General features: G+C 46.1%; 1 protein-coding gene across 1 annotated transcript; it reads left to right on the top strand.

Moving 5' to 3' along the window:
* The first annotated feature begins 842 nt into the window (after nt 1-842).
* NEK9 (NIMA related kinase 9) lies at nt 843-26,211 on the top strand. Its single transcript, XM_068400217.1, has 22 exons — nt 843-1,114; nt 2,264-2,441; nt 5,466-5,521; nt 6,387-6,457; nt 8,345-8,450; nt 11,104-11,235; nt 12,192-12,302; nt 12,889-12,953; nt 13,903-13,953; nt 14,996-15,188; nt 16,417-16,561; nt 17,514-17,714; nt 18,131-18,177; nt 19,024-19,179; nt 19,551-19,659; nt 20,207-20,368; nt 20,755-20,925; nt 21,148-21,207; nt 21,783-21,973; nt 22,208-22,372; nt 23,061-23,273; nt 23,682-26,211. Exons 1-22 carry the CDS (start codon nt 926-928, stop codon nt 23,802-23,804), a joined length of 2,895 nt encoding a protein of 964 aa, XP_068256318.1. The 5' UTR covers nt 843-925; the 3' UTR covers nt 23,805-26,211.
* The last annotated feature ends 1,443 nt before the right edge of the window (nt 26,212-27,654 follow it).

Here is a 27,654-nt window from a genome sequence, read left to right as displayed (position 1 = left end):
CTGCTGAACTTTGAAAACAAAATACTGAAACGATGGTGTGCATTATCTATGAAGAAAATAAATCCCTTACCTAAGATTAAGGTTGCTAATACTTCCTTATGATAGAGGTTATTGCAGCTCCAGATCTAAAATATTATTTATGAAGCTTTCGGTTTATTTCATCTGGGTTAGAGAGAGAGGTCAAGAATCATGAGTGGCACGGTAAGGGACACTGCTATGTTTTATTAATGGTGTGAAATGTGCATCCACTGCAGGTGCCCTCATCTTCCCAGCAGACCTTTGAGCCTGGGATACAGCTGTGGAGTTCGTTGGTGTGTTCTCCCTTCTAGCAGTTACTTTTCAATAATGTGTGCTACATGTAGTACAGTTAAGCAAAAAGAAAAGTTAACATCTTTATGGTAAGAAACAGTAATGACTTTTTTTTTTTTATAAATTGGTTACTTCAGACACGTTTTTATTACCAAAATGTAATTTGGAAGCTTTTTAGGAAAATAACCTTGAACTCTTGACTTCTTGGGAAGTAAAATAACTTCTCTGTCAAGAGCTGAGGCACCTTCTGCTCATGCAGGTTGTGTGAGAGAGGCAGCGGCTTGGCGGAAGATGGCTCCGGCAGCCTGTGCTTCATTCCTAGCGCCGATGGTCTCCCAGACCAGCTGTGGCACCGGCACCCCAGGTCTCACCGCGCCTGAAGCGCTGCCTTTAACCCATCCCGAACCTGGTTTGGGCCGGAGCCTGGGGGCGGCGGCCACGGCCGGGCCGGGCGCAAGCGGCGGCGCGGGCCCCGCTGGGAGGCGGGAGCGTGGAGGTCGCGGCGGCGGCAGCAGGAAGCGGTTCCGGGTCGTCGTCGGGAGCCAACATGGAGCCCGTGGGGCTCGAGGGGCCGCGCTGAGGGAGAGCCGGGCCGCAGCGGGGCCTCGCCGCCGCCATGTCGCTGGGCGAGTACGAGCGGCACTGCGACTCCATCAGCTCCGACTTCGGCAGCGAGTCCTCGGGCAGGGGCGGCTCCCGCGGCGGCGGCAGCCTGCCCGGCGAGCAGGAGGAGCTGCACTACATCCCCATCCGCACCCTGGGCCGCGGCGCCTTCGGCGAGGCCACCCTCTACCGCCGTACCGAGGTAGGCTGCCGCGGCGGTGGGGCGGGCTGGGCCCCGCCGGGCTTCTCTCCTCCTCCGCCTCCTCCGAGGAAGGGGGTCCCGGGGGCTGCTCCGAGGGGGGCCGGGGGCCGCTGTCAGGGCGAGCGGGGCGAGTGCCGGGGACTCGGTGCTTGGAGCCCCCGCCGCCCGGAGAGCCGCAGCGGCCCCCGGGGTGACAACAGTCCCTGGCGGGACCAGCCCGGGTGCGAAGCGGCGGCTTCGGCCCATGGTGTCGAGGCACACAGAGTTTGAATTTCGGCACGTTTGAGCGCCGCCAGTCTCCTCGTCCCCTAAAGTCCCCTAAAGTTTCGCGGGGAGGTGTGGAGACTCTCCTGACACTAGTAGGTTTTTCTGGTTTATTGCAGTCACAGAGGACGTGGGGGTATCTCATACAGGTGACTCTCTCCTGTGAGCAGCATTTCAGCATAACTGGGGGAAACTGGCTGAAAAGTCAGTCCTCCCATTGCTCGCAAGTCATTTAATCCCATCCAGTTCGATTGTAGTTGTGCTTTTTAGCAGCTGTCAAAGAAGAGTGCTTGCCTTGGTTCCCAAGGGAAGTTCTTCATGTTTTTTCTCGGGGAAGGTCACCCTGCAGCATCACGGCCCAAACAGTTGTAAGTGAACAGTGTTCACTTAACAGATCACTCATAGCGTGTCTGACAACATGGGTGAGCCTAACAAGGGCAAACTAAAGTTGTTCTTGTTTCCTTTATTTTTTTTTTCGGGAATATCTGGGTATTTGTAATGGCTTATGGTCTTGTACCATATCCTGCAGTTATGGGATTGGAAATACACTGTTCTCCCTTTATTGAACTGGAGTACGTTTAGTCTTTATTGAAACAAAACAAAGTCTGTCTCTCTCCCTGGAAACCTTGCAGTATGGGGTTTTTTTTGTTTGTGTTTTTTTTAAAGTGAGTGCTGGCCAGCTAGAAAGGTGGCTTCAGGCCATTGCTCTTCCTAGTGACAAACAGAAAACCTCAAAACATTGTTGTGAAGAATCTTTGTTTGAAATCTGTAAGAGGCAGGAAAGTCCTTTTACCTTTCCTGAAATTTTCATTTCCTGCTGTAAAGGCACATATTGTTCTCTTCATAGTAGTGTGTTTTTAATTAAAAGATGTTTTTGTGTTTCAGGATGACTCACTTGTAGTGTGGAAGGAGGTGGACCTGACCCGGCTGTCAGAAAAGGAGCGTCGTGATGCTTTGAATGAAATTGTTATCCTTGCCCTGCTGCAGCATGAGAACATCATCGCGTACTACAATCACTTCATGGATAACACCACGCTGCTGATTGAGCTGGAGTACTGTAATGGTGAGATCCCTACTCCCACTTACAAACAGGTGGTTGCCGTGTTGCTGAGTCACCCTCCTGCAGAACCTGCAGGGAGTATTCCTGGGGTGTCCTCTGGGGAGCGGAGGAGTGGAGGTGAATTCTGCTGCGTAGCTCCTGAAGAAGAGGTTGGGAACCCTTCTGATTCATTTGTGTCTCAGGTGCCAAAGAAAGAAGCCCATTAGTTAGTTCAGCCAGTAGATCATTTCTCAAGTCTTCTGAGTAGCTGGTGCAGTGGAAGAAGTGGATTATTGGTAATGTACACTTCTAATGCACCTCGCTGTGTTCTTTTAGGAGGACAGTGGGAAAAGACCATAAGGATATTCGGGCCTCTCTGCCAGTACAGAGTGGGGCTGTTTTTCAGTAGCGTCCCTTAAATAGACCCCTCCATTTGGCAATTATAAATCAAAACCTAAAAGTCTACTGGCACACTGCAATCAGGACTTTTTCCTGCCTTGTGCTATCAGCTTCTACATTTACTATTTAAAAAAAAAAATACAGTCCTTCCGGTGCTGGAGAAAACTTTAAAATTCCTCCCAAGAGTAGATCAGATGGTATTGTTTGGAGTTTGCAGGGGAAACAGTCCCAGCTAGGATGGAGAGGCAGAAGGATTTGATATAAGGGTCTGAGTTGCAGCTGCTCTTAGACAGCTGGAAGAGGAGGATATACACAGCTAATACAGCTGGAACAGGTTACCTGCCTAGAACAGCAGTGTGGTTCCTATTTGGATAAGTGGGACAGCTCCCCTGGCTAGGTATCCTGGGTGCATTTGGGGGTTATGTTAAGCCTTGGCTCATCAGCAGAAACTGTTTTTCGTGAAAAAGGCTATCATCGTGTTGTTATAATCTTAGATTGCTTTCACTGGGACAGGCTGGGGACAACAACAGAGTTGTACAAAGTATTTTTGAAGGGTGTCAAACACCCTGGTTGGCAGTTTGGCCAGAGCTGATTTTGCTTCACTGCTCTTTGTTCTTATGCAGGGTGAAGTCCAGTGCAAGAGTAGGGGAATGCTAGCTCTTTGATGCACCGTTTATTTTGTGAGTTATTTAGCTGCCCTGAAAAGACTGCCTGCTTGGGGCCATTATAAATTCATTGGAGGGCATAGAGAGAAGCTGCATAGTACTGATGTCTGTACACGTTTGTTAATGTATTTAAACTGATTTACTTTGGGACAATAATCAAGAGATGAGTATATAGCCTGTGTTGCCTGAATATGTCTGAGTGGTACAGAACTAGGGACGTGAGAAAGAGGGGAATCTCATTTAGACATATTAGGATATTGGTTTTGCCAATGTGTTAATAGTTGTTTCTGTGGCTTTTTTTACAGTGTACAAGTCCAAGATAATTTGTGAGCAATTTTTAAAGTAAGGCTGGACTAGTTGCTCTGTCTCAGGAGCAGGATCCTCCTCAGGATCCAAAGTTTTTACTGTTTAATTATCATGTCTCTTCTGGAGATCTAGGAAAGACTTTCAAATTTGAGTAAATATTGTCCCCATTTTACAGGGGAGGAAGCGAAGTTATTGATTTATTTGCCTATAGTTCTGTATGTGTATTATGGCACCCTAAGACTTGGATTTATTGTGGGATAACATCGGTGAATACATCTGAAATAGATTTGGGAAGAAATATCCTATAAAATACATTTGTTGAGGAGAGAATAGAGTGTCAGAAGGTTAGATGTGAATAGATGAAACAAAGAAGAAAGTAATTTGGTTTTCTCTTTACTGTCTGTGCATAGAGGTATTGGTTATCTGAGTCAAGAGCTAATTTGTCTCCTTGTGTAGGATTTTGGTGATGTAGTACCTGTCATGCTGCTCTTTGGTTCAGAAAAGCTGCAAAAACGATGGCAAAAAATCAGAGATGAGGAACAGAATTCATGAAAAGCCTGCATAGTCTGAATTGCTAGGAAAGAGGCTCATAAGAAGAGGCAGAAGCGAATACTTTGGTTAAATTGTGACTGTGAAGAGTGATTTGTAGATAATTGGCAAATGTGAACATAAGGCAGAAAAAAAGAAATGTTCAGAGGTTATAGCAAGGCTGAATGAGAAGAAATTAAGCGAAGGGAGTCTTTATTTAGAATATCAGAAAAATCTTCATAAAATGGAAGTTTGAAATATGTCCCTCAAAGAGGCAAAGGAGCCATTGTAACCTGCTTTGGATGTCTACAACTTGACAGGCCCTTGGAAACCAGACAGCAGAAAGCTGTCTTGCAGCATATGCTGGGAATGGGAAAGGGCCAGCTGTTCTGTTACTATTAGGACATAATATATCCTAATTGGGAAATGCAATAGCAACAGGATATGATCAGAGATCTGGGGTTTACTGGTAGGATGCTAATCTGACAGGGAGTCTCACTGCCTGCAGCCCTCAGCATCATTTCTTTTAGCTCACCTTGATTTTCAGTCTGCCGTCTTGAAATTGCGAGGTGCCCTGAAGAGTCTGCTGATTTCAGGCTTCTGTTGGTGCTGCTGCTGTTGTCAGTGCTTTGTGAATTCTGCATCGATGTATTTGTCAGGGCAGATGGAGAGAGGCAGGTCAGAGCTGGGCAGTAAGTGAGGAAAGGCAGTAACTTGTGCTTTCAGGGACTACTCTGAACTTTGTTTTCTTTCTCTTTTTTTAATGTATTATTTATTTATATGTAACGCTGAGCAGGACAATCTCACGTGATTTAGTGTCCAGGTTATAAATGTTTACCTATCTCAAGAAGTGCTTACAGGTAAAAACGTAGGGACTGTTAGCCTATCTTACTGATTCACTTCTCAGAGAGTATTAAACGGTGATGTTAAAAGAGAATCATCCCTGCTTAAGCTTAGATATGCCAGTGAAGTTCTTAGATGGAAGAACAACTTAATTTTGTGAGTGCCTGACCAGTTTAAGTGAAGAGTGCTGAGGGATTCATCAGATCTCTTAGGGGATTTGAGTATTCCCGGTAGTGCCTGAGCAGAGTAACTGCTGCCATTAACTAAGATGAACCTCTCTGTCTTTCTCACCCACTTATAATTACAGGAGGGAACCTCTACGATAAGATTCTGCGGCAGAAAGACAAGTTATTTGAAGAAGAGGTAATTTGGACTGGTTTGAGGGAGCAGTGGGGCTGGCCTAGTGTTCTGGGGATCTGTCTGGTTATCTGATATTTATACAACATTTTTTCCGTAGTGCTGGTGGGGAATTTCTGTGTATATCTGGGGACTAGCATCCTTCCTCTCCTGTTGAATATTGGAACAATTTATGGACTGTCAGAAACTTCTTATTTTCCTTTTTGGCTGTCTATAAGCAATGTAAACTTCCAAGGGAGGAGTAATGATAGAGAGCACTCAGCTGGCTTTGGTCACCTTATCATCTTGGCTAACATTTAACTTTAAAAACCTCTTTCTGTGTTTCTTCCTGCTTGGTACTCAATTCCTCTCTCTTAACCATTTTGTAGAGTCTTTTCTGATTAATTACCTTGAATCTGTATCGCCATAGATTTATTTTCTTGTTCCTTTTTCTTTAATTTTTTTTTAAACTTATTTTCTGCTGTCTGCTTCCACCTCATGCTGAGGTGGTTAATGATTATGCTTATTTATCTTATATAGTGACTTTTAAGGCCTTCCAGCTCATGGTGGCTATTAAAAGTTCATATTCTGCAGAGCCCAACTGTAGATCTTTCCCAAGTGGTCTTTAGCTGTCATTCCTAAGTCCTTTCACTCATTGAATTCTCTGACACTTGTCAGCACAGACACTATGAACAGCACTAGAACAGTCTACCTTTTGGAATATCTTTTCAGAGATTTCCAAAACAGGAAATTCTAAATTTTCATGCTCCTGAAAGAGCATCTAAATGGTATGGTCAGGGCCTCTTGCTGTGCCTCTGTGTGACAGGGACTTATGGGGTTTTGGGGGGTGGTTTTTGAGCCTCACATAAGGTTTTTATTCCTACCTTTGCAGATGGTGATTTGGTATCTCTTTCAAATTGCGTCAGCTGTGAGCTGCATTCATCGAGCAGGAATTCTTCACAGGTAAGTGTGGCATGCAGTAAAGCTAAGGTAACCACTGAGGTTCATGGATGTGAGCGCGGAACTCCTTTGAGTAGCCTTTGCTTCTGTGTTTAAAGCAAGCAGTGAGCTGCTCTCCAAGTGTAGCTGGACTGCCTAGATGTTAAATGTCACTTCTGTAAAGAATTTTTATTGGGCTAGAAACCCTATTGTGATAAATGTGAAAGAAATTTTGTATATGAAAATGGAATTGCTGTCAGTGATGCTGCAACTTTGTGAACAAAGAGTTAATCCATGTAGGAAAGAAGTAAATTGTCCCTTTATTGCCATAGCACATAAGTGATATTTGCTGAAGTGGGTAGGAAGAGCAGTTACCGCAGGCCAAAGGTACTTCCTACCTGCTCCACAATTAATAGCTTCAAACCAACATGTACAACCTTCTGTAATTCCTGGAGGCTAATGGTGATGAAGACTTTGCATTGCTGTAATATAACCCATGCGAAGATTTGTCCTGTGCTGGGCTGAATCTCGTTTCTTCGGCCTGTTATTTAAGGAAGTAATATAGCTTGTTAGCTGGTAGTGGTAATTTTGACATTAACTCTGAGATTTTAATGAGTAGCTAATTACCTTTTTCTGTTGCCCTTTCCTGTTTGAGAGGGGTAAATTTCATGGCCTATGTGTGCTTCGAGGAGGCCATGATGTTCTGGGGAGTACCACACAGGTAGACAGCTGCTTCCAGCATGGTTGGATCATGTGCTGCACAACATCCTTCTCTAACTAATGAGCATAGTTGTGTGAGGATGTTTGCTGTGGGGTAGCATCTTGGTTGCTGCCATTCAAAATCTTTGGTAATTGGCAAGCCTTTCTAATGAAGGGTTGGTACCTTACACTCAACAAAGTAAGGCCCAAGTTCTTGACCTAAAGCAGATGTCATGTCTGTCCTGCTTTGCAGTGATGTCCTGCTTACCACCTCTGTTGCCCATCTTCACAGCAGGGTTCACAGTCTAGGAACATGTATGGCCCCAAAGCCTTCCATAATCATGAATTGAACAGTTATTTAAATGTTTGCAGTGATTTCCTTCTGCTGCAGACATTGTCAGAGTGACCCAGGACTTTGCGATGCCCCAAGTGGATGAATGCAAAGTGCTGCTTTACTTGATGTTGTCCTGATCTACACTGGGAAGTTGTTGATGGTACGTTAGGAAAAGGGGGTGTTATGAAGTGTTGGCCATGGTGAAGCATATCATACTGTGGGGGCTTCCTCTCTGTATTTAAAGCCTCTTATATTGATCTGTAAAACTACATATAAATTATTCTGTCTGGGAGAAAGTGTTTCCAATGAGTTTAGGAATTCAGCATTTTCGTGGCCGTCAACCTTTTCATCTTCTGGGCATCATGTGTCATATTATAAAGGGTTGTTCTTGAGGTGTAAGGCAGAGGGATGTTATGCTTAAGTTCTAGAGTGGCATCTGTTTCACACCCTCTGTGTGTGTGTTTATATTTGCGTACATACATATTCATGCTTACATTTATGTTTTTAGTGAGCTCAGTGACTCCTGACTTGGGTCTATTTATAAAACCAGGAAAAATAAGACCTGCTCAATGACCTTCATACAAGAAGAGACTGAGAGGGGGGGAAAGAACTACCTTTGATCTGTGGCCTTTACATAGGTGTCTGGAGCCTGAGCTTTTTAGACTGTGTTGTGTTTGTATGGGGATGTGATAAAACATGGATAACTGCAGTTACTGCCCCAGTACTTGGGGTCAAATTGCCTTTGGAGAGCTCTGTGTATGTGAGAGAACTGGCAGAGTAGCAAGTACCTCATTTGCGGGGGGGAGTATAGTAGTGTGTGGAAAACTGTGAAATCGGGAAATATATTTGAGTGTCTGCATTTCTTTTTCTCCTTTCAGAGATATAAAGACATTAAATATCTTTCTAACCAAGGCAAATCTGATTAAATTGGGAGACTATGGGTTGGCAAAGAAGCTGAACTCTGAGTACTCTATGGCTGAGACTGTGAGTACCTGCCTTCTTTGTGTGCAAACTGAGGTTTTTCTTTCATCTTCACATGCCTTACAGAAGACACAGGATGCTGCACATTCTTGCTGCTTGTTTTCTGTGGTTTTCTTTTCCCTCTCCCCTCAGCTTCCCTCAATGTTATCTCACTAACATTGGCATATTTGGTGGTGTGATGCAGCCTGCAGTTATCCTTGCTCTCAGATTACCTTTTGGAGGTCTGTCTCTCTGCAAAGCTGCAATAGACTAAAGTGCCACTGTGGGTGTGGAATTGTGCCAGAGCCACTATAGCTGTGCTAGAGAGCAGTGCTCTTCTTTCCCTGGTACTTAGGCATGGTGCTTCCAAAGGTGAATCTATGTAACACAAAGGTGGCACTGACTGAAGGTACAGAGTTGTACAACAGTATAGTCACATCAGTACAGCGCTCTCCCTCTGGGCTAGTTGAGCCCAGCTTAGCAAATTAAATTAATTTGGTCATGCTGCTGTGCTAACAGGGGCATTTTGCCTCAGCTGGATCTGAGATGGCTTGGATGTGCTTGCCTGACATTGCACCGTGTCATAGATATGTCTCCTATCTATTTAATACTCAGGCTCTGAACTGAATTACAAAGAAGCAAGAAAGGCATTTGTGCTTCTTATGGTAACCAGGTGTATGTTTTATTGGTAATGCTCTTGGAGGGGCACAAAGCTTTGTAGGAGAGATTAATTCTACCAGAAGGCTGTCAAGTTTGGCTTTGTTCCAGACCCTTCCAGAAAGCTGTTTCTCAGCCAGAGTTATGACACAGGGTAAGCTGTATTGCAGGCAGCTGAAAGGCTCAGCTTGGATTTCCCAGCTCTTAATTTCTGTGGTGAGCACTAGGCTTGGAAAGGGAGGCATTGTCTGGGACTCCTACCTGCTAAAGTCTTTGATTATAGTTTGGGATGCAAGCCAGCTTGCACTTCGCCTTACAAGGCCATATTATTAGATTTAATGCAAGCTATTGCTGTTCTGTTAGGAAGTGTAGTTAAATACTTGCCAACCTCCTTCCAGAACACGAGCGCAATTGTGCAGTTGCACAGTAAGTGGGAACTGAAGGCTACTGCATAAAGCCCTCACTAAGCTGGGCTGCAGCAAAACCACTTCTATTTCATTACATTTTTCACGGCCTTCTGGCTTTCAGAGAAAGTGCAGTCTGTGCTATGAATTTCCAGCTTTGTTTTTGCTGGTGGTGTGTGTGTTCATCTACACCTGTGAGCTTTTTTTTTTCCTTTCTCACTTCCGAAAAATTTTGAACTGCATACCTTCAACCATAGATCATTCTGTATATGCTGGCTGCGCTCCGGGCTAGTTGCTCAATTTGTGATCTAATGACCAGTGGTGGTCTGGAAGTAATTTTTTGTGAAATGAGTGCAAAACATGTTGCTGTCAGTATTTGTAATTGTAACAGTCAAATTACCGTTTTGTAAAATGTTTATGTCTTGCTTACTAAATGCCGATTTCTTAATTTATCATTCTTTTTCCCATTTACCAAGGAAGATATAGAAAATATGTCTGTGTCTTTCTTACAGAAAGCTTACGTTATCCTTTGCTTAAAAAAGGCTTAGGTGCAGTGTCCTAGTTCTCCATGTGATACTCCAACTAGGTGGGCTTCTAAACCTTCCTGGGGCTAGGACTCGCATAGCTCTGTAGCTGTCATGCTCTGTAACGGGAAATGGAAGGGAGATGGCAGATTCTGAATGTGCCCATTAGGTATCTAGTATACTAGCCGAGCCTAACGAAAGGCAAGCTTTGTAGTCCTTGGAGCTTTGCTGAGAGAGTTGAAAAGAGGGCAACTATAAATATTCCACCTTCTTCGAAATTCTTTTTCATTTTATTATGCTGTCTAGTTCCTTGCTAGGGAATGAGCTCCATTTGTCTGGCAGCTTCATTCTTATACCTTCTGTCATGTTCATTCTGTGTCTCCTTGTTGTGACTTTGATTTCTGCCACTATTTCTGTTGTAGCTGGGAGGGCTTCTGTATTTAAGTGTTGGGATTTGGGTTTTTGTGTGTGGTGGGGTGTGTTTGTTTTAAACCAATCGTTCAGGAAAGCCCACTTCTGAAGTGAAAGCTTTTCAGGTGGGACTCATGCCAGCTTTCTACTTAGTGACCCAAAAGTAACCCCTCTTTCATTGGACACAGAGTAGCCTTTGTCTTGGCAGTACCCTGTGATCAGATAGAGTGGCTCCATAGCAATGGGCTGGCATCTGTGTTCAGAAGCTTTGCTAGATCCCTTTTCCCTCAGCCTCTTAATGTGGGTTTCCATATGCTTGGTCAGTACATAAGCCCCTGATTACCTCTAAATGTAGTATATTTAAGAGAGGAGTAAGTCCTTGCTGCGTTCTCACTACTACGCTATTGAGAAGTACGTATCACATCAGGATCTGAGCAGAGAGATGTCTAGGATCTTCTAAGAAATGCAGGCACAGGCTTGTGGACAAGAAGGGAAGAAATGTGCTGCTTGTTCCCATCCCTCCAGCACATTGGTGGGGTGTGTCATCGGTGTCACTTCAGTGCTGTGTCAGAGCTGTGTCTAGCTCTGATGCTCGTGGGCCTTTGTGAACATGATGGATGCAGAGCTCCTGAATTGAAGGCTGCTGGATCACTTCTGATTTTTAAATGTTATTTTTCCTAGCTGGTGGGAACTCCATATTACATGTCTCCAGAACTCTGCCAGGGTGTGAAATACAACTTCAAATCAGATATTTGGGCTGTGGGCTGTGTGATCTTTGAGCTGCTTACTCTGAAGAGGACCTTTGATGCTACTGTAAGTCTGCAAACCAGGATGGACTGAGTAACCTTAATTTTTAGCACCCTGAGATTCTCACTTGGCTCATAGCTTTCTTAACTCATGTTTTTATTTCATTGTTGTTTAAATCTGCTGATTAAGAAAACAGTGGTCTGGGAGTGCCAGCTATAGCCGGAAAAAATGTCTGCATGATTTCCCCTACCCCGCACTGCAGACTTCTGCCAAACCAGCCCTTGCCTACAGCCCTGGGTTTACCAGATGCAGAATACAAGCTGTGCTAATTTATATCATGGTTGTGAATGAAACATCCTTTTCTATACAAGAAGGAAGCTTGTGATTGTGTAGTGTTTTTGTTTTTTTCAGCATTGCTAGCCATGAAGTTTCTGTGGAGCATTCTGTAGCGAAAACTTCCAGCCTTCAGATTTCATAGGATTGAATCCTGTTACCCTTTCTCAAAGTTTGGGTGCAAGAGAAGTGTGGTCAAGCTAGCATGGAGAGGGTGAAAGGGAGCGTTGCTGGCTGGCATATGTGATTTGCCAGCTTGTGCCATGAGATGGGAAAAGCTGCTAGCTGCCATGGTGCAAGATTTGTAACCCTTAAAGAGCTGATGTGAAAATACCATCTTTTCCTGACTTCCTGTCATCATGGCTACCCAGTCCCCGGTAACTTTGCTACTGTGCGGTGTTTCAATGGCAATATGCTGCGTAGGAGATTCCATGCAGAGAGAAACCTGTCCTCCCTCCACTGTTAGGGAGCTTGGTGAAAAGATGGATGTTGCCACCAAGTCCTAGCTATCAGAGGTACCATTTCTGCAGGAATTATTATTAGATTTCTGGAGAACCTACTAGGCAGGGAAAAAGAAGGATGTGTCCTGATCAGAGAAGGAGGAGGAAGAAAATAAGGGTGGCCTGTAGCATCTCTCCCCATTGGACACATTGTCGAGTTCAGTTCCCTTACAGCTGTTTTCTGCTTAGAACCCCCTGAACCTTTGTGTGAAGATTGTACAGGGAAATCGTGCCATGGAGGTTGATTCCACTGTCTACTCCCGGGAGCTGATCCAGATGGTGAATTCCTGCCTTGATCAGGTTGGTGAAATACTTTTTTAATTTTCAGACACCCCTTCCCAGCTGCCTGAGCCGTGGAATTCAGGGGTGAAGGGGAATGACATGCCTGTTTCAGCGTGAGAGCTGTTAATGCAAGGTAATTTCTGTGAGGCCTGAAGCATCACTAAGGCTGGGCTTCCTCCAGTCCTCTGAAAGCATTGTCTCAAGGTGCCATTCAGTCCTGCAGGCTCTGGAGAGGTGCTGGGTTTACTCTGACAACAATTATTTAATGAACTGGTAGAAGCAATTATTTTCTAATGCAGTGCTGCAAAGGTGGGAGCATCGTCTCAGTACAGTCTCTGAAGGTTCTGGCTTCCTGACTGTGACTCTGGCTTTCTGTAGGGAATTAATTTCCTGAAAGCAAACATAGTATTGATACCTTCAGAGTGTGAAAGTCCCTCCTGTACATCCCTAGCACTTATCCCTATTCATTCCAAATATTTGAATTAATTCCTTTCCCTTCTGACGGAGTCAAGGAAGGAGATCCATGCAGGCTTGAATGAGGTCTTCTGGCACATCATTGTAGATGATATTTCCCAGAGAATGTCTTGTTGCTTGCTTCTTTCAGGATCCAGAGAAGAGACCCACTGCAGATGAATTGCTTGAACATCCCCTCCTCAGCAAACGCAGGAGGTAATCAGATGATCTTGCCTGAAACTTGGACAGGTGTCAGGGAGAACAGGAGGGTTTGTGCAGAATAGTGGCATTTATGCTTTTGTAGCAAAGTCCTTAAGTTAATTTGGCCTGATGTGAGGCAGTTGTTGAAGTACATCTCATCCTCTTTAGGAGAGAAGTACATTCTTGTTGTCTTGTCTTCTGATCAATCCCTATGTTCCGTTGGTGCATGGGTATGGTGAGAAAGGTCTCTGCATCCTTTGTCTTAGAACCTGTTGTGTTGAGAACCTTGAAGCATCATTTTCTGAGGCTCCTTTGAGGAATGCTGGTTCCTGGTCTTCAAATCTCTGTGAACGAAGGGTCGCAGAGGTCCTCCTGTGGTCATTGGAAAAGGCCTTTCAAAATATGCATATCATGCAATATAGAGACCCTCGCTTTCTACCTTTGCCTCCCTCTTCTGGAGAGAGTTGCATTGAAAGTGGCCCATTTTAGCTTAGTTTGACCATCAGCCTCCACCACTGTCTTTTTATGAAAGGTGGACCGAAATTCTGGTCTGTTTGGATCCCACATTCGTTGTTTTGGGGACAGCAGACTTAGTCCTTTATACCAAGATTCTTTTACTTGGTGGTCAGCAAAGTTTGAGTTTTGTTTTCCTGTATGCACTGATAAAAGTCCAAATCCTGACAATATTTAGCCATTTAAGGTCATTCTTGTGCAATATGGGTATAGGTTGGCCGCATTCTGGTATATATGTAGTTGGTTGTCCTCAGCTTTCCTGGAAGTTTGTTAGCTATATGGTACATTACTTCTGCCCTACTTACTGTGTATTGCTTTGAGCTGGTAAACAGCTGCCCCATTTCTTGCAAGAGGCAGCAGCATTTTATTGGAAAGGAAAGCAGTCTGTGTGTGCTGCTTTGCTTTGGGCACTGTTACTGTGTTTCCTAAAATGCTTTTTCTCCTTTGTCAGGGAGATGGAAGAGAAAGTCACGCTGCTTAATGGGCCAAATAAGCGACCAAGGTAATTATTTGGGCATGTGTCTGAAAGGAAATCTGGAGAGAACAGCTCCCCAGGGAGGAATTTTGCTGGGAGTGTTAGTCTGTGACAACCTTAATGGAATAGTGTAGTTTAGAAGATCCCTAAATGCTGGGAATTTGACATAGTTGTTACATGGTTATTGTCCCACGTTTTACTCTGCCTTTTATATCCTGCTGGAGCCTTACCTCAGCAGGTCCCATACAGCTCTACTCTGTCCTACTGAGGATGTAGTCTTTATAGCCTACATATCCGAGGATGTAATCCTCCTTTCACACAGATGCCTTTGAGCAGGAAGAATGTGACTGAATGTTGAATACTAAATGAATGTAAATATCTTTCTCCACAGTCCCCAGTAAGCCTGTAAGCAGGGTTGCTCCGTGAAGCAGATAGCTTCCATGACACGTATAGCTGTTTTCTGTTGATTTGTCAGATAGAATTTGACCTTTCTTTCCTCATAAACTTGGAAGTATATCTGAGCACTTTATGTGGAGTTTTTCCTCTTCATGGCTTGCCTACAAACATGGGTTGCTTTGATTACAGCTTCCATTTTGCAGTCTGCTTGTGAATTGATTTTTACCTGCATCGAAGAGTTATATTTTTGCCCTCAGATGGAAGCCTGTAATTTAAATAAAGAGGAGACAGGGAAGCTAGAAGCTTTTGGATGCTTCTATATTTTGAGCAAGATTTCATGACTGTTTGTAAGGCTTTCATTTTTCACAAATGAGAACAGCTCCATGGCCAGTCAGTGAAAGCCCGATCTTTTAAAATGACATAAAATTGGGTCGTAGGCTTTTTAAAATGCTTTCTGGAGGCTACTTTCTCTGCTGCTCTGAGACGAGTTTGATCCTGAGTCTATAGCAGTTGAGGCCTCACAACCACTCAGCAAGGAGACCAGTTTGTGAAAATAAAAACCATGGATGGTTGTGAAGGGGAAACTGATAGACAACAGTAGGAAAATGAGTGATGACAGTGAATGCAAACTTGTTATTAAAAGCATGTGTGTTTTGTGGGGTGTCTTGTGCAGGTCAAGTACCATGAATGAGGCTCCCATTGCAGTGGTGACTTCACGCACTAGCGAGGTGTATGTTTGGGGGGGTGGGAAGTCTACCCCCCAGAAGCTGGATGCCATCAAAAGTGGCTGCAGTGCACGCCAGGTTTGTGCTGGCAACACTCACTTTGCTGTGGTGACAGTGGAGAAGGAGCTCTACACCTGGGTGGTAAGTGAGAGAAACTGCAGGAAGGGGTAAGTGTGGGAGAGGAGAGTCCTAATCCACTGCTGACCATTCATGAGCCTGGTAAAATCAGGTGGGCAAGCAGCTTGGAAAAGGAGAAATCTGATTGCAGTGGACACTGTGAGGCCATCTGCTTCGGGGCTGACCCAAGTCTCCCAAGGCAAGTGTGTTTTTGGGAGTTTTCTGTCGTGAAAGGAAGTGTATTGGAGACCTGCTGTGCACTTGAGCATTGTGGGTGGTGGACTTGTAGGCCCAGACACTGAGTCAAACATTTCTTCTTCACCTTATTGACTACTAGAGGCTTTGTGATGCTCTGTTGGCTTGTGTATTTTTGAGGAAGACTTTCTGAGATCAGAATGGATGGGATGAGTGACCTTGTAATACGGATGTCATCTGTGAGGCAACTTGTGGATGAAATCAGAGATGTCTTTTACTAAACAACTCTACTTTTTATGATGAGTGGAAATTCTGTAATAGTTTAAAGTGAATAAAGAAATGTTGGCATGTAATGCATTTAAAACAGTTGAATCTAGTCTTCTTGGGCTTAGCTGGTCAGTGACATGGAGGTATTCTGCATCTCCAGGCTTCCACAGGCTTTTGTATTGATGATACAGCATCTGTTAAGACAGATCAGAAAATACTGGTAGGTGGGTGAGAGAAGAAAGAGATGCAAATGGGAGGAGAGCAACTTGAAGTAATTTGCTGGATGTTCCTGCAAGAATGGCCACTGAAAACTTTCAGCTGGCTATTAATATTTTGGTTTTGGCTTCAACACTACTCAGAGTTGTTTTGTTTTTCCTGTAGAATTGGTAGGTTTGGCCACTTCAGTGACATTTTTTTTTCATGTTATGGGTTTCTTTGCAGCCATTAGGATTTAAAAAAGTAGGTCAAAAAGCTGAAGGATGAATTTCAGTCCTGCAGCAGGGGGTGGGTTCTGTAGTCTCACAGATGAGAAAGCAGGGACTCCTCACCAGCTGGTGGCCTGAGACCAGATCACTCCTTGTTAGTGCATACCTGCCAGAAGCCTGTGCTCCCATTTAGGGTGTTGCCTGCTGTTATGCCACATAGCAGACAGCCATCTCTTCCCTAAGGTAGCTAACACACTTTCTCTTGCTCTTTGCTGTCTTCTGTGGTTCATTTGAGGTGCTGTAATTATTGGCATTATCCCTGGAGTTGCTGATACATAACCTTACCAGATGTTTCTGTCTTGCAGAATATGCAAGGGGGCACCAAGTTGCACGGGCAGCTGGGACATGGCGACAGAGCGTCCTACCGTCAGCCAAAACATGTTGAGAAGCTTCAGGGAAAAGCAATTCGCCAGGTGTCCTGTGGAGATGATTTCACAGTGTGCATCACAGGTGAGAGCTGGAAGCAGACCACCATCCCCTCGCTTTGCTGTGCCGTGGAGATGTTTGCCTTCACAATAAGATTAGCAGAGCAGGTTTGTGCATAAGGAGAAAGTCCCATATGTTACTCACTGCTCAGTTTTGAAGATAGTAGGTGTGGTAGTGGAGACAGATCAACATTATTACACAGAGGAAGATACTGACTGCCAAGAAGGCTGGGTGTTTTGCTAAGGACATGCTCCTTTTTGGTGATGAAGCTGTGTGTTGAGCACAACTCCTTGTGGCTGTACAGCATCCTTGCTCTTACCAGTGCATGTGTTGCCTCCATACATGCCTGTATTAAAGGCAGAGCAGCCTGAAGTCAAGAATATAGACGTGTTTGAAACTCTTTTTGGACTGGGTGGGGAAAGAGTCACCCAATGATAAAAGAAGGTGTGTATCTGAGTTTTTCTATTTAATGCAGAAAGCTTGGGACCTGATAACTGTCTCTGGTTCTAACCCTGCTCATACTTTTAAAGATGTGTTAACTGTGGTGGTGTCTGTTTTGGAAGAATTTGAATCTTGCTTTACCTATGAAAACGTAATTCTCAACAAGGTAGTTTCCAGCTTATTTTACCAGTGCTGGAAAAGCAGAGGTTTGACAGAGATAAGCTCCGATGCTCAGTGTGCTGGAGGAGTGACTTAGGGAGCCACAGGATCAATTTGTGGGTTTCTGTTAAAGAAGGTGGCAGGTTCAACCCAAGGTTTTTTGACACTGGTGGCCTGAAAGAGCTGCAGGTTTTGGTGTAAGGTCATCCATCTTAATGTGAACAAGGAAGGACTCCATAGTCTCCTGAAGACATTCTTCTGCACTAAAGAATAGGATGATTACAGAAAAGAGGTAGCTCTGTCCATGTCCCAAGAGGTTAATATGCAGCCTAATATAATCTCTGTGTGCTGACCAAGCTTTCCTTGTGTCCTTCAGATGAGGGCCAGGTGTATGCCTTTGGCTCGGACTATTATGGATGCATTGGCGTTGACAAGACTTATGGCTCTGAAGTGCTTGAGCCCCTGCAGCTGGATTTCTTTCTTACCAACCCTGTGGAGCAGGTCTCATGTGGAGATAACCACGTGGCAGTGCTGACCAGGAACAGAGAAGTCTACACCTGGGGCTGTGGAGAGTACGGTAGGTAGAGTCTCCCTGGAACCTAAAGGCATTGGGGCATGCCCGCTCCAGAAAGTGGCTTGATGCGAGTATGTAATGCAGGGCCTGGATGAGGGCTGTCTGGTATGTCCTGGGGGGCAAAGAACATTGTTTCTTTGGGGCTTTCTTTCCTTGTAAGCATGGGGAAATGGAGACTGAGCCCTTGGGACTTTACTCTGGAAAGCTCTAGGGTGCTGCTTGGCTTCCTTGTGGATAGGGCAGTTGTTCTGTGAGTGGGGTTGGGTTACCTTGAGGATTGGCAGGCAATGATGCACATAGGGGAACAGGTTTCTAGTTCTGTAGGGAGATTCCTTTGGGACTATGAAGAGACAATACCATGTTTTAGGGATGGGCATCTTCTGAGGCCGTTTCTAACTTCAGTGTTTTGACTGATGCAGGGCGCTTGGGCTTGGATTCAGAAGAAGATCACTACATGCCTCAGAAGGTAGGGCTGTGACAACTACTTCTCAAAATCTACATGGGGTTAAATCCATATTAGTTGCTGTTTGGAAATATTAACTGTCTGAGGCTCAGGTGTTTTGTCTGAGGTACCACAGAGTTTGTGAGGGCTTTAACTTTGCTTACTCACTTCATTTTGCTTCATTTCTCTGTAGAGATCATGGCAGAGGGGCATACCACTCCCTAACCAGCCAGCATCATGACTTGGGGCTTCATTGCTCTGATCTCTGTGCTGGAACTGAAAATGCCAAACTTAACGTTGTAGAAATCATAGCAGGAAATACCAAATTACGTATTCCTCATGTCTGTAGAGGAAACTCGCAGCAGTGCAAACTGGATGTCTTTGACATATTGAGTTAAAGATGAGTTGAAAGTAAAACCCTCTTGAAATATGGTGCTAGGAGTAATTGAGGTAGAGTGACCCATTGGGGGTTAGAAAACAAAAAGGATGTGCCTGGAAGCCAAATATCTGCGATCACAGTATTACACCCACACAGCACAGACCCAGCCCTGTTCGGCTAACTGGGTCTGGTGCTTGTAGACCCCAGCTGGCCAGGGTGCCTGTGCACCATGTTTCTGGTTCCTGTGCTGGCTCACTGATGTCTGCACACAAGGTCTAGAATGCCTTGAATTTCTGCATTGTGACCAGAGTTTCAGTACGCTGTAGACTGTATGATATTCTTGCACCTTCATTCAAAATAACTGCACTGGGTATTGTCAGTGCCCAGACTAGCTGAACCACTGCTCTAACCCCGTGTGTTTTCTGTGTGCCAGCTTCTCTGTAGTAGGTGTTGGGATTTTGATTTTCTTGGGATACATTTCTTCCGCATAGGTGGATGTTCCGAAGACCTTAAACATTGTGTCTGTTCACTGTGGCTGTGATGGGACTTTCCTGCTCACCCAGACTGGCAAAGTGTTGGCATGTGGACTCAATGAGTTCAACAAGCTGGGCCTGAATCAGTGCACGTCAGGGATAATCAACCATGATGTAAGTGCATTTGGGTCCCTGGCTCAAGCTCCCAGCAGTCAGTAGTATATGGGGAAATGGAGGTCCCGTGACGGTGACAAAGCATTCATTAGCTTTGTGCCAATTTGTTCCAGTCTAAGACAATGGATACTGGGATTGTGGGAAGAGGCAGTTTGTTCCTCAGTTTCATGTCTGCCCTATGGGCTTATGTCAGATCTGAGGTAGCGAAACAGATAGCAAGCTGAGCCAGTGACATGGATTCTGGCAGTTCTTTACCATACCTGTGCGGGGACTGTCTGTGTTAATGTTGTGGTCTGCCAAGACCTGCTTGAGCAAGTCTTACTGATGAATGTGTGGTTTTTCACTTTGTGCGTACCCATGTCTTGTCTCAGACGTACTGTGAAGTGCCATACGCCACTTCCCTTACTTTGGCCAAGCAGCTGTCCTTCTACAAGATCCGTACCATTTCTCCAGGAAAGACACACACAGCTTCCATTGATGGTGAGCCCTATGTATTAAGAAGTGAATACTGGTTGCTAGATTACTTCACGTCAGCTTTGCCATTTCAGCCTGGCCCTTGACATTGAGGGTTGTGCTCTTGGTAGCAGGGCTCATACCTGCTTCAGGAACCCAGGATTCCTGTTCCTCAGCAGTGTTGCTTCCTGACCAGCTGAAGCAGCAGCATCAGCTTCTGGGGCAGCCTTCCTTTTTTTTTTAAAGGAAAAAAAAAGTTTGGGGAAGAATCATGCTCTGGGATAGTGGAGGAATCATTTATGACCAAATTAGGCTTTGCCCAAGTGACATCAGTCAGAGGGCTGTGAGGAGTCCTAGCCCCCAGCATTAGAAAAGAGGAGCAATGGGAGAAGGAACTGGGGAGGTGTTTCCAGGCTGAAGCCATACCTCTTGGCTGGCACTGTCCCCTCCCAGCCTGGCTAGCTTCTCAGCAGAGTCCTTCCTGGTCATGGGCTGTTGCTGCTAGTTCTCTGCATGCATGGCTGCTTCCAGAGTTGGGCCCTTGCTGTGACTGTCTCTTCGTTCCTCCTATTAGAGCGAGGCCGCCTGCTGACCTTCGGCTCCAACAAGTGCGGACAGCTTGGTGTTGGGGACTATAAGAAGCACCTGGGAATTAACCTGCTGGGAGGCCCCTTGGGGGGCAAGCAGGTGATCAGGGTTTCATGTGGAGATGAATTCACCATAGCAGCTACTGACGGTGAGTGGGTCTTTGACAAGTTGTGGCGGGTTCCTTTGAACTAAATCTGCAGGGTGGTTAACTGGCTCCCACTGAGCATTTCCTAGACCACACCTGCAGCACTGCACTGAAATAAAGAAATCCTCCTAGACTGGGGCTGTCTGGCCCTGTTAGTTGTCCCAGTGCAGCGCCAAGTATTTGCTGTCCCTGGCGCTGCAGAGTGCTAGCTTGGTGGCTGCCTGTTAGATTCGTTATCAGTTTGTTCTCCCACTGGCAAAATGGAACTGGTGGATTAGATACTTTGGGATCTAATCCCAAAGTTAGAGCAGGGAGGCTGTGATGCTTGTAGTAGTTACAGGCTGAGAGGGAGGGAGTGAACTGAGGCTCCTGAATCTCTCTTTCCTCAGACAACCATATCTTTGCCTGGGGTAACGGCGGAAATGGGCGTCTGGCAATGACATCGACCGAGAGAGCTCATGGCTCAGATATTTGTACCTCGTGGCCTCGGCCAATATTTGGATCGTTGCATCACGTTCCAGACCTGTCATGCCGTGGCTGGCACACCATCATCATTGTTGGTAAGTGTAAGTTCAGGATGAAATTTTGGGATCTTTGTTATGATGATGTATTGCTTGCCAGACTATAAATCCTGCCTGGGAACAGGCCAGGTTGCTGTGGAGGAATGCAGCAAGCTGCTCTGAGCTCTAGGCCTGCAACATTGGCTTTGTTGTGTGCTGTTGTAGGAGTTGTCTTGCTTTCCATGTGGCACTCTAACTGAAAGCATGTTTCTTTCCTTGCAGAAAAGGTGTTGAACTCTAAAACGATCCGATCCAACAGCAGTGGCCTGTCCATTGGTACCGGTGAGTAACCTGCCCTGGGGAGCTGTGGCTTAAGTCTGTTCAGTGGTTAGTTTGCGTGGGTGCAGTTTGGTCCTGCAGCATCATTTCTCTGTGTTTGAAAGGCCTCACAGAAGAGCTTAAGGGAAGGAAATGTAGTTGGTGCCCTGCATGGGAAGGGATGGCCCAAAGATGGGAAAGAGAGAACTGAAACACAAGAGGAAGAACATGGATACAGTGAGGCCTTTGTAGATGAGGAACTTCAATTTGACAAGGAAAAGCTGAGAGGAATTCACTGAAGGGAGCTGATAAGGCTGGGGGGAGGGCTATGTGGCAGCTGCTGGAGAGATGGAGTGCAGTTTCTTGGACCTTTGGGAGGGCTGGGGCCAAGAAGCTGCAAAAGGCTGCTGCACACAAGCCCTTTTGGGGAGGCCTGCAGGGAGTGTTAGGAGATAAGCTGTTGAAGGAGGTGCCACTAGCATGTGCTCTCACCGTGGCCATACAGCCCAAATTTCTGCACCTTCTCTGCTCCAGCTGGGGTTTGACAACAGGAATAGCAGAGGTGGGGAACGTATAAAGTTTTCACTCTTGTTTGCTAGTGGCTCAGAGCTGCACAACTGGAGGAACAGAGGAAGAGGATAATGAACAGGAAGCGGAGACCCCCGATCCCAGTGGAGGCTTTCGGGGAACAATGGAAGCAGATCGTGAGTTGGGGGGCTGGATCAGCACCACAGAACCTAAGGGAGGCAACAGCGCTGACAGCAGCTCCTGCCCTGGCTGGCTGCGGAAGGTAATGTGGCGTCTCAGAAATGCCTTAAATTGGGGATCTAGGCTGGGGAAAAGTGGGTGGCCCCTTCTACCTTTAAGGGATGCTCCGAAGCATTCTCAGAGCTATGCTGCGTGGGGAGCCCTTTAGGCCTCGCTGCCTTTTTTACCACAGGAGGGTGCTGGTGCATTGGTTGAGGAGATGAAGTCAGCTGCAGGAAGGCAGGCAGGCCTGACAGTGCTGCTTTTGTGTATCCAGGAGCTGGAGAACGCTGAATTCATCCCCATGCCTGACAGCCCCTTTCCTCTGAGTATGGCATCTTCAGAGCCCGAGAAGGAGACTCTCCCTTACCAAAAACTTCAAGGACTCAAAGTGGCCCCTGAGGAACCTGTTGGATTAAACAAGCCCAAAACGGAGCCTTGGGTAATGTTATCCAAGTGAATGCTTGGCCAAAAGCTCTTGGGGACCATAAATGGCAATGTTTGAATTATGGGGAGAACTGAAAAGAGGGTGTCGGATTGGCCTAATTCATCTGGATGAGGAAAAGGGACTGTTGATAATCAGAGATGATGCCGCAAAGAGAACAATTCACAGAGAATCTAGAACACAAAGCTGGGGCTTGGTCAGCTTGAAAATAATGAGATCAGTTCTGTGGAAAAATGCGGTTAATGCAGTTGGGGGAAAAAAAAAAAGAGAAGCCTAGGGCCCAAAAGCCTAGCAGAAGATAGAAATTTAGAAAGCAGAAATTGCTGTGAGATAGGAAGAAGAACTGATATAGGAAATCACTGAGAAATTACAACCTGTGAGACTACCTTATTCCAGGATTTTTCTGTCCCAAGAGGAGGCACAGATTCCAGGCTTAGGGAAAGGGGGGTAAACCAGATGGATTTTGGTGATAGGAGGACAGGAGCAGCTTTCCCAGAAAAAGGAGGAAGTTAGTGGCTTTGTCCTGAAGATGTAATGACCAGTAGCTTGCTAACCTTGGCTGCTAGAAGTTTGGGAAGTCAGGAAATGAGCTGGGGTGACACTTTCTGTGCATGGTTGCTTGTGGCATATAGAACTCCTGGCCTTGCACTCAAACCTGGCCTGCCTTCCCTCCATGTCTCTGCAGCCTGCTTGCCTGAGTCCAACCTTGCTGTGCGGCGAAGGGAAGGCTGTGTCTCCTGTTGCGGGCTGCATGTGCAGTGCTCTGCAAGCAGAGGTGACGCACCTCCGAGGCCTGGTTTTACAGTGTCTGGAAGATCATAAGAAGCTGCAGGAGGAAACTGTTCGTCTGAGTGCCCAACTCCAGCAGTTCTGCAGGGGGACAGAGAGAATACAGCAGGTGAGGACCCATCACCTGGGTGCACATCCATGCTCAGGGTTCAATACGCTGATCCTGTCTCCTGTGTAGCTTGTGGAGGCTGCGCAGAAGGAAGCAGCTCTTAACAGACATCTCTCAGAGCAGAATCAGGGGGCTGAGCATGGTGCCTGTCTCTTGGTTGAGCTGCTAATGCAGGCTCTGGTGGTAGCAACAGGAATGAAGCAAAGACGACAGTTTCCTGTGAGGACAGCCCAGTCCTTGAGGGACCTGGGATTCCCCTTTATTTCTCCTGGTGAGAAGGGATGGGCAGTCAGATGTCGCGGAGAGTCCCAAATGGCTGCGGAGAATAGGAACTGTGCCTTGTGCAGCTCCTAGCTTCTTTGCAGCTAGTCCTAGAGCTGTCTGGGTAACTGCTGTGTGTTTTGGCAGGTGGAGCTTCATTCCAAAGGAACACAGACAGCCAAAGAGGAGATGGAAGTGGATCCAAAACCTGACTTGGATTCAGATTCCTGGTGTCTTCTGGGAACGGACTCGTGCCGCTCCAGCCTCTAGTCTCCTGAGCCCACTGGGATCCATCTAACTTCACAGCACACTAACCGAATGCAGAGAGCGGCTTTCCTGGCTTCAGGTCACTCGCAGACAAGGAGCGAGGCCGGAGGCTCCAGAGCAGCACCCATGTACGTTTGATATGAACTAGGAGTGAGTTTGAGAGGGGAAGGGCCCCTGAGCTCTAGGCCAGCTCAGTGATTGAAGCAGCAGCAGCTCCTCTTTGTACTTTATCTGTCAATTCTGCACGTGAGGCAGAACGGCCCCATTACGGCGATGGCTCCAGTAGTGGCTTGTGGCCCTTTCATTGTTTCACTGCTCCTTGGGAGCTGCCTTTGGGACCCCAGTATTCATCACTGCATCTCTAGATGAGAGGAGGAGACATGTTTTGTACAGAAGCTGGCTGAACCCTAAGACTCGCCACCTTCACTTCAGAGGGGTGAAGGACTAGGATCCTTTCCCTACCACATGGTAAGGCCCAGCCGGTGAGGCTGCTCCCCTCTACTCAGGGGCAGAGGGAGCAGAGAATATGTCTCATTCTGGAGGCAGTGGAGGTCTTCCTGTTAGGGAGATAATGGTAGACAGCATGTTCCTGGCCTTGAGGCACAGCTTCTGGCCATATGGCAGTGTCCTGTGGCCTGTATAGACAGAGTTTAAAGGCTTTATTCTGGGTGCCTAGAGCTTTCCAACTTCCAGACAATGCACCAAGATGAGTGAATCAAGTGTCATTTCCAACAGCAGTAGCGGGGACTGTCTGAGATGGGATGTCTGGTTCTCAGTTTCAGACCACCTGCTTCCCAACCAGATGACAAGCATCTGGGCCTCAGACTAAGTCACCCATTTCTTGCTCCAGCTGTTCAACTGGGTTTGGGTGCCAGAGCTGCTGGTTTCTTGGCATAAGCCCATAGCTGCTCCCTGCTTGGCTTCTGTCTGTCTGGGTGTGGGAAGAATCAGTGTTTTTCTGCTCAGTGTTTTGATGAAGCTGGAATGCAGTTTCCTACCCAGAATAGGTCATTAATGCCGTGGTCACAGGATGCAGCCTTGCCCAGTGACCATGAGTGATCAAGTCTCTGTCCGGAATTCGCCTTCTTTCTAGAAGCGAGAGGCTTTCCCAAGAAAATTGGAGATGGGAAGACGTATGGTCTGATGCTCAAGATTTGCTCATTTCCTATTAGAGAATGAGGTTAATTTTATTCCCCTTAAATTTATTAGCAACCTGACTTTGAACTGAGCTTTTGGGATTGGTAGGATCCCTGAGAGCAGCTAGCCTCCCCTGCCTTACGTGAAGCCTCTAAGGAGTCCTGAGTCCCTCTCACCTTTTGCTGTGAGTGGGGTTGTGATTTCATTAGGCTTAAACCATCCCCATCAATGGCATGTCACTAGAACTGCCTTGGATCTATTAGCATTGGATATCCTATCACCTCTCCTATACTTCTTCTTTTGAGAGGCTGTTCCGGGCGAACCAGTATTCCCCATTTGTCTCTAGAGGTGGGTGCCAAACCATTCTGCTTGTAATTTATGCTCCTTAAATACTTCTTTGGTGCCTATTGCTAGTATCTTGGAGCTGAATCAAGTGCAGTCTCTCCTGTGCAGTGTCCAGGGCAAGGATCATACCGGTGTGCCTGTCCATCATTACCGAAGGAAGGCTAGGAGGACAGCAGGACAGCCCTCCTGGGAGGCGGTGAGCATCCGGCACCCTGGCGTGGCCACGTTGCTTGGTTGCCCTTGTGACTCTGCTCTCCTTTCCCCCATGTGTGTTGGAGCCAGTTCTCAGGTTAGGGTCCCGGCTTGAGGGTGGTTGTTGCGGTTGGAAATGGTTGAGTTGGTCACGTTGCGGCAATGCCTTTGAGGAGTGAAGAGTTGAGCCTGAGCCATGTCCAATAAGCAAGCACCAAGCTGATGGGAGTTGCTCTCCTGCAGTGCACTGCTATCCTCATTTCTCAATGCTCTGCAGTTGGGAAGCTAGGTGCACAGACTGGATTCCCCTTGGATCTAGTGGAGGATTAGGGTCCCTGACAGTGGATGCCCTGTGCTCCACAATCTCATATGTGCCTTAGAGGATTCACGCTACCCAGGTTGTGCCTGTTACAGACCACAGATTTCACACCAGCCGGCTATGCAACCAAAAAAGCAGTTTAAAGCCAGCACCTTCGTCTTGGGCTGAAAACGGAAGGGCAAGTGGGCAGAAGTGCCTTTGAGCAGTTTCAAACCCCTTGTTACTTCTCCCCTACTTGCAGTGCTAGCTCCATATGTGTTGGTCTCCTGCTAGTATTGCTACTGAGTTGTTATAGTGGAACACAACTTATGCCTGCTCTGACACTCTGGCTGAAAACTAGTTTGTCGTCATCTTTTTTTTGAAAGGTTAAAGGGTGTAGTGGTTTGGAGTTTCTGTTTAAATAAATGTTTAAACTCATTCTCCTGTTTTTGGAGTCTTTTTTTTTTTTTTTCCCCAAGAGAGAAAGGAGAAATATGCATGTAGTCAGCTGGCTTCATGGCATTCTGTTGTTTGATTTGATTTTTTTCTTTTTTCTTCTGGAAAGAGGGACAAGGGGATTGCAGGTTTTTGCTGTGGGGAAAAAAAATGTCAGGTTCTGTGTCCCTTTGTTAAAAAACAAACAAACAACAAAACAACTCTTTTCTGCTGCTGCTGCGTCTCCTCCTAGTGACGTCAGGGGGCTTTTGTGTGTGTGTGTTTATTTCAACAGCTGAGTGCCAAGTGGGAAATGAGTAACGGGAAGAAAGAGACTCAAAGGGAAGAAGTACCTCTTTCTCTTGGAACAGCTTCTACTGAGCATTGAGGCCTACAGAAGCGAGAACCTGCCTGACACCTGCTTAGCCAACTGTTTGTGCACACGGTGCTTAATGCCTGTCACTTCTAACTTTTTATCAGGGTTTTTAGTAAATTGTTAAATGTCTTGAGAGGCAGAGCTGGGTTAAAGACTTAAAATTCACCAGAGATTTAGATACTGCAAATGCAGCATGTCTCTGAGAGGGGGATTGTACTGCAGTGGCAGAAGAGGAAGCTGAGCTGGCGTGAATAACATAGCCTGAGTAGTGCCAGGGCAACGCTAACCATGATAGTGAAGCAGCAGGGTAAATCTCTGTGCTGAGCCAGATGCTTTGGCTAAACTCTTACTGAGTTTTAAACCAGCTATCAGAGACTTTCTGGATACTGCTGTCTGTCTTGACCTGAAACAACAGCTCAGCAAAGAGGGGTGAACTGCCCATGGTTAGCTCTGAAACAAAGATAACAAATGAAGCCTGATGATTTAGTTTCAGTAACTTTTGTTTAGTCTACAGTTTCAGTCTCAGTGTTAGCCGTTTGCCTGTCACTTAAGTGCCCAACAGATGGATTTATTTTACTGTATCAAAAGCTTTTCTGTGTGTATCTGCCCCAGTCACCATTTGCACTCTGCTGACTTTTAGGGTCCGCTAAACACAGTGAAACATAGTGCAAGGGAAATGGAGTTAATATTACAGGACAGGCAGTGGTACTGAATTTCTGAACTACTCTGTATTTAGTTCAGTTACACCTTTCATTAATTCAAGGAGGCTGGCATAAAGCTTCCAGTTTACCCCTTTCCTACCTCGTCACCTCTCACTATCCTATATTTCAAAACTCTGAAGTTAAAGCATTGGTCTTGCTTCTCCAGTCAATTTGGATACAGCAAATTGTTATTCCTTGTTTTGAGTCTCTTTTCTCTCCTTTCTAGGTCTGTACACTCTCATGCCTGGCTGGCACCATGCAGCACTGACCCTTTCTGGGACCTTCATATTTTTCTAGGGTGTGCCAAGGGATTGAGATTTCCGCCCACCTACCTATAGGGCAGCAGCTCTCCAGCATCTTCCAGGACTC

The sequence above is a fragment of the Nyctibius grandis genome, chromosome 4 (assembly GCF_013368605.1).
Source record: "Nyctibius grandis isolate bNycGra1 chromosome 4, bNycGra1.pri, whole genome shotgun sequence".
Lineage (NCBI taxonomy): Eukaryota > Metazoa > Chordata > Aves > Nyctibiiformes > Nyctibiidae > Nyctibius > Nyctibius grandis.
Note: the sequence above shows the minus strand (reverse complement) of the source record. Positions and strands in the feature narration are given on the sequence as shown.

Bases quoted from the DNA above. Each gene is read 5' to 3' on its own strand.
- NEK9 (XM_068400217.1), top strand. From the start codon at position 926: ATGTCGCTGGGCGAGTACGAGCGGCACTGCGACTCCATCAGCTCCGAC. The intron at 6,458-8,344 runs GTAAGTGTGGCA...TTCTCCTTTCAG, and splicing joins CGAGCAGGAATTCTTCACAG to AGATATAAAGACATTAAATA. The intron at 20,926-21,147 runs GTAAGTGTAAGT...CTTTCCTTGCAG, and splicing joins GCACACCATCATCATTGTTG to AAAAGGTGTTGAACTCTAAA.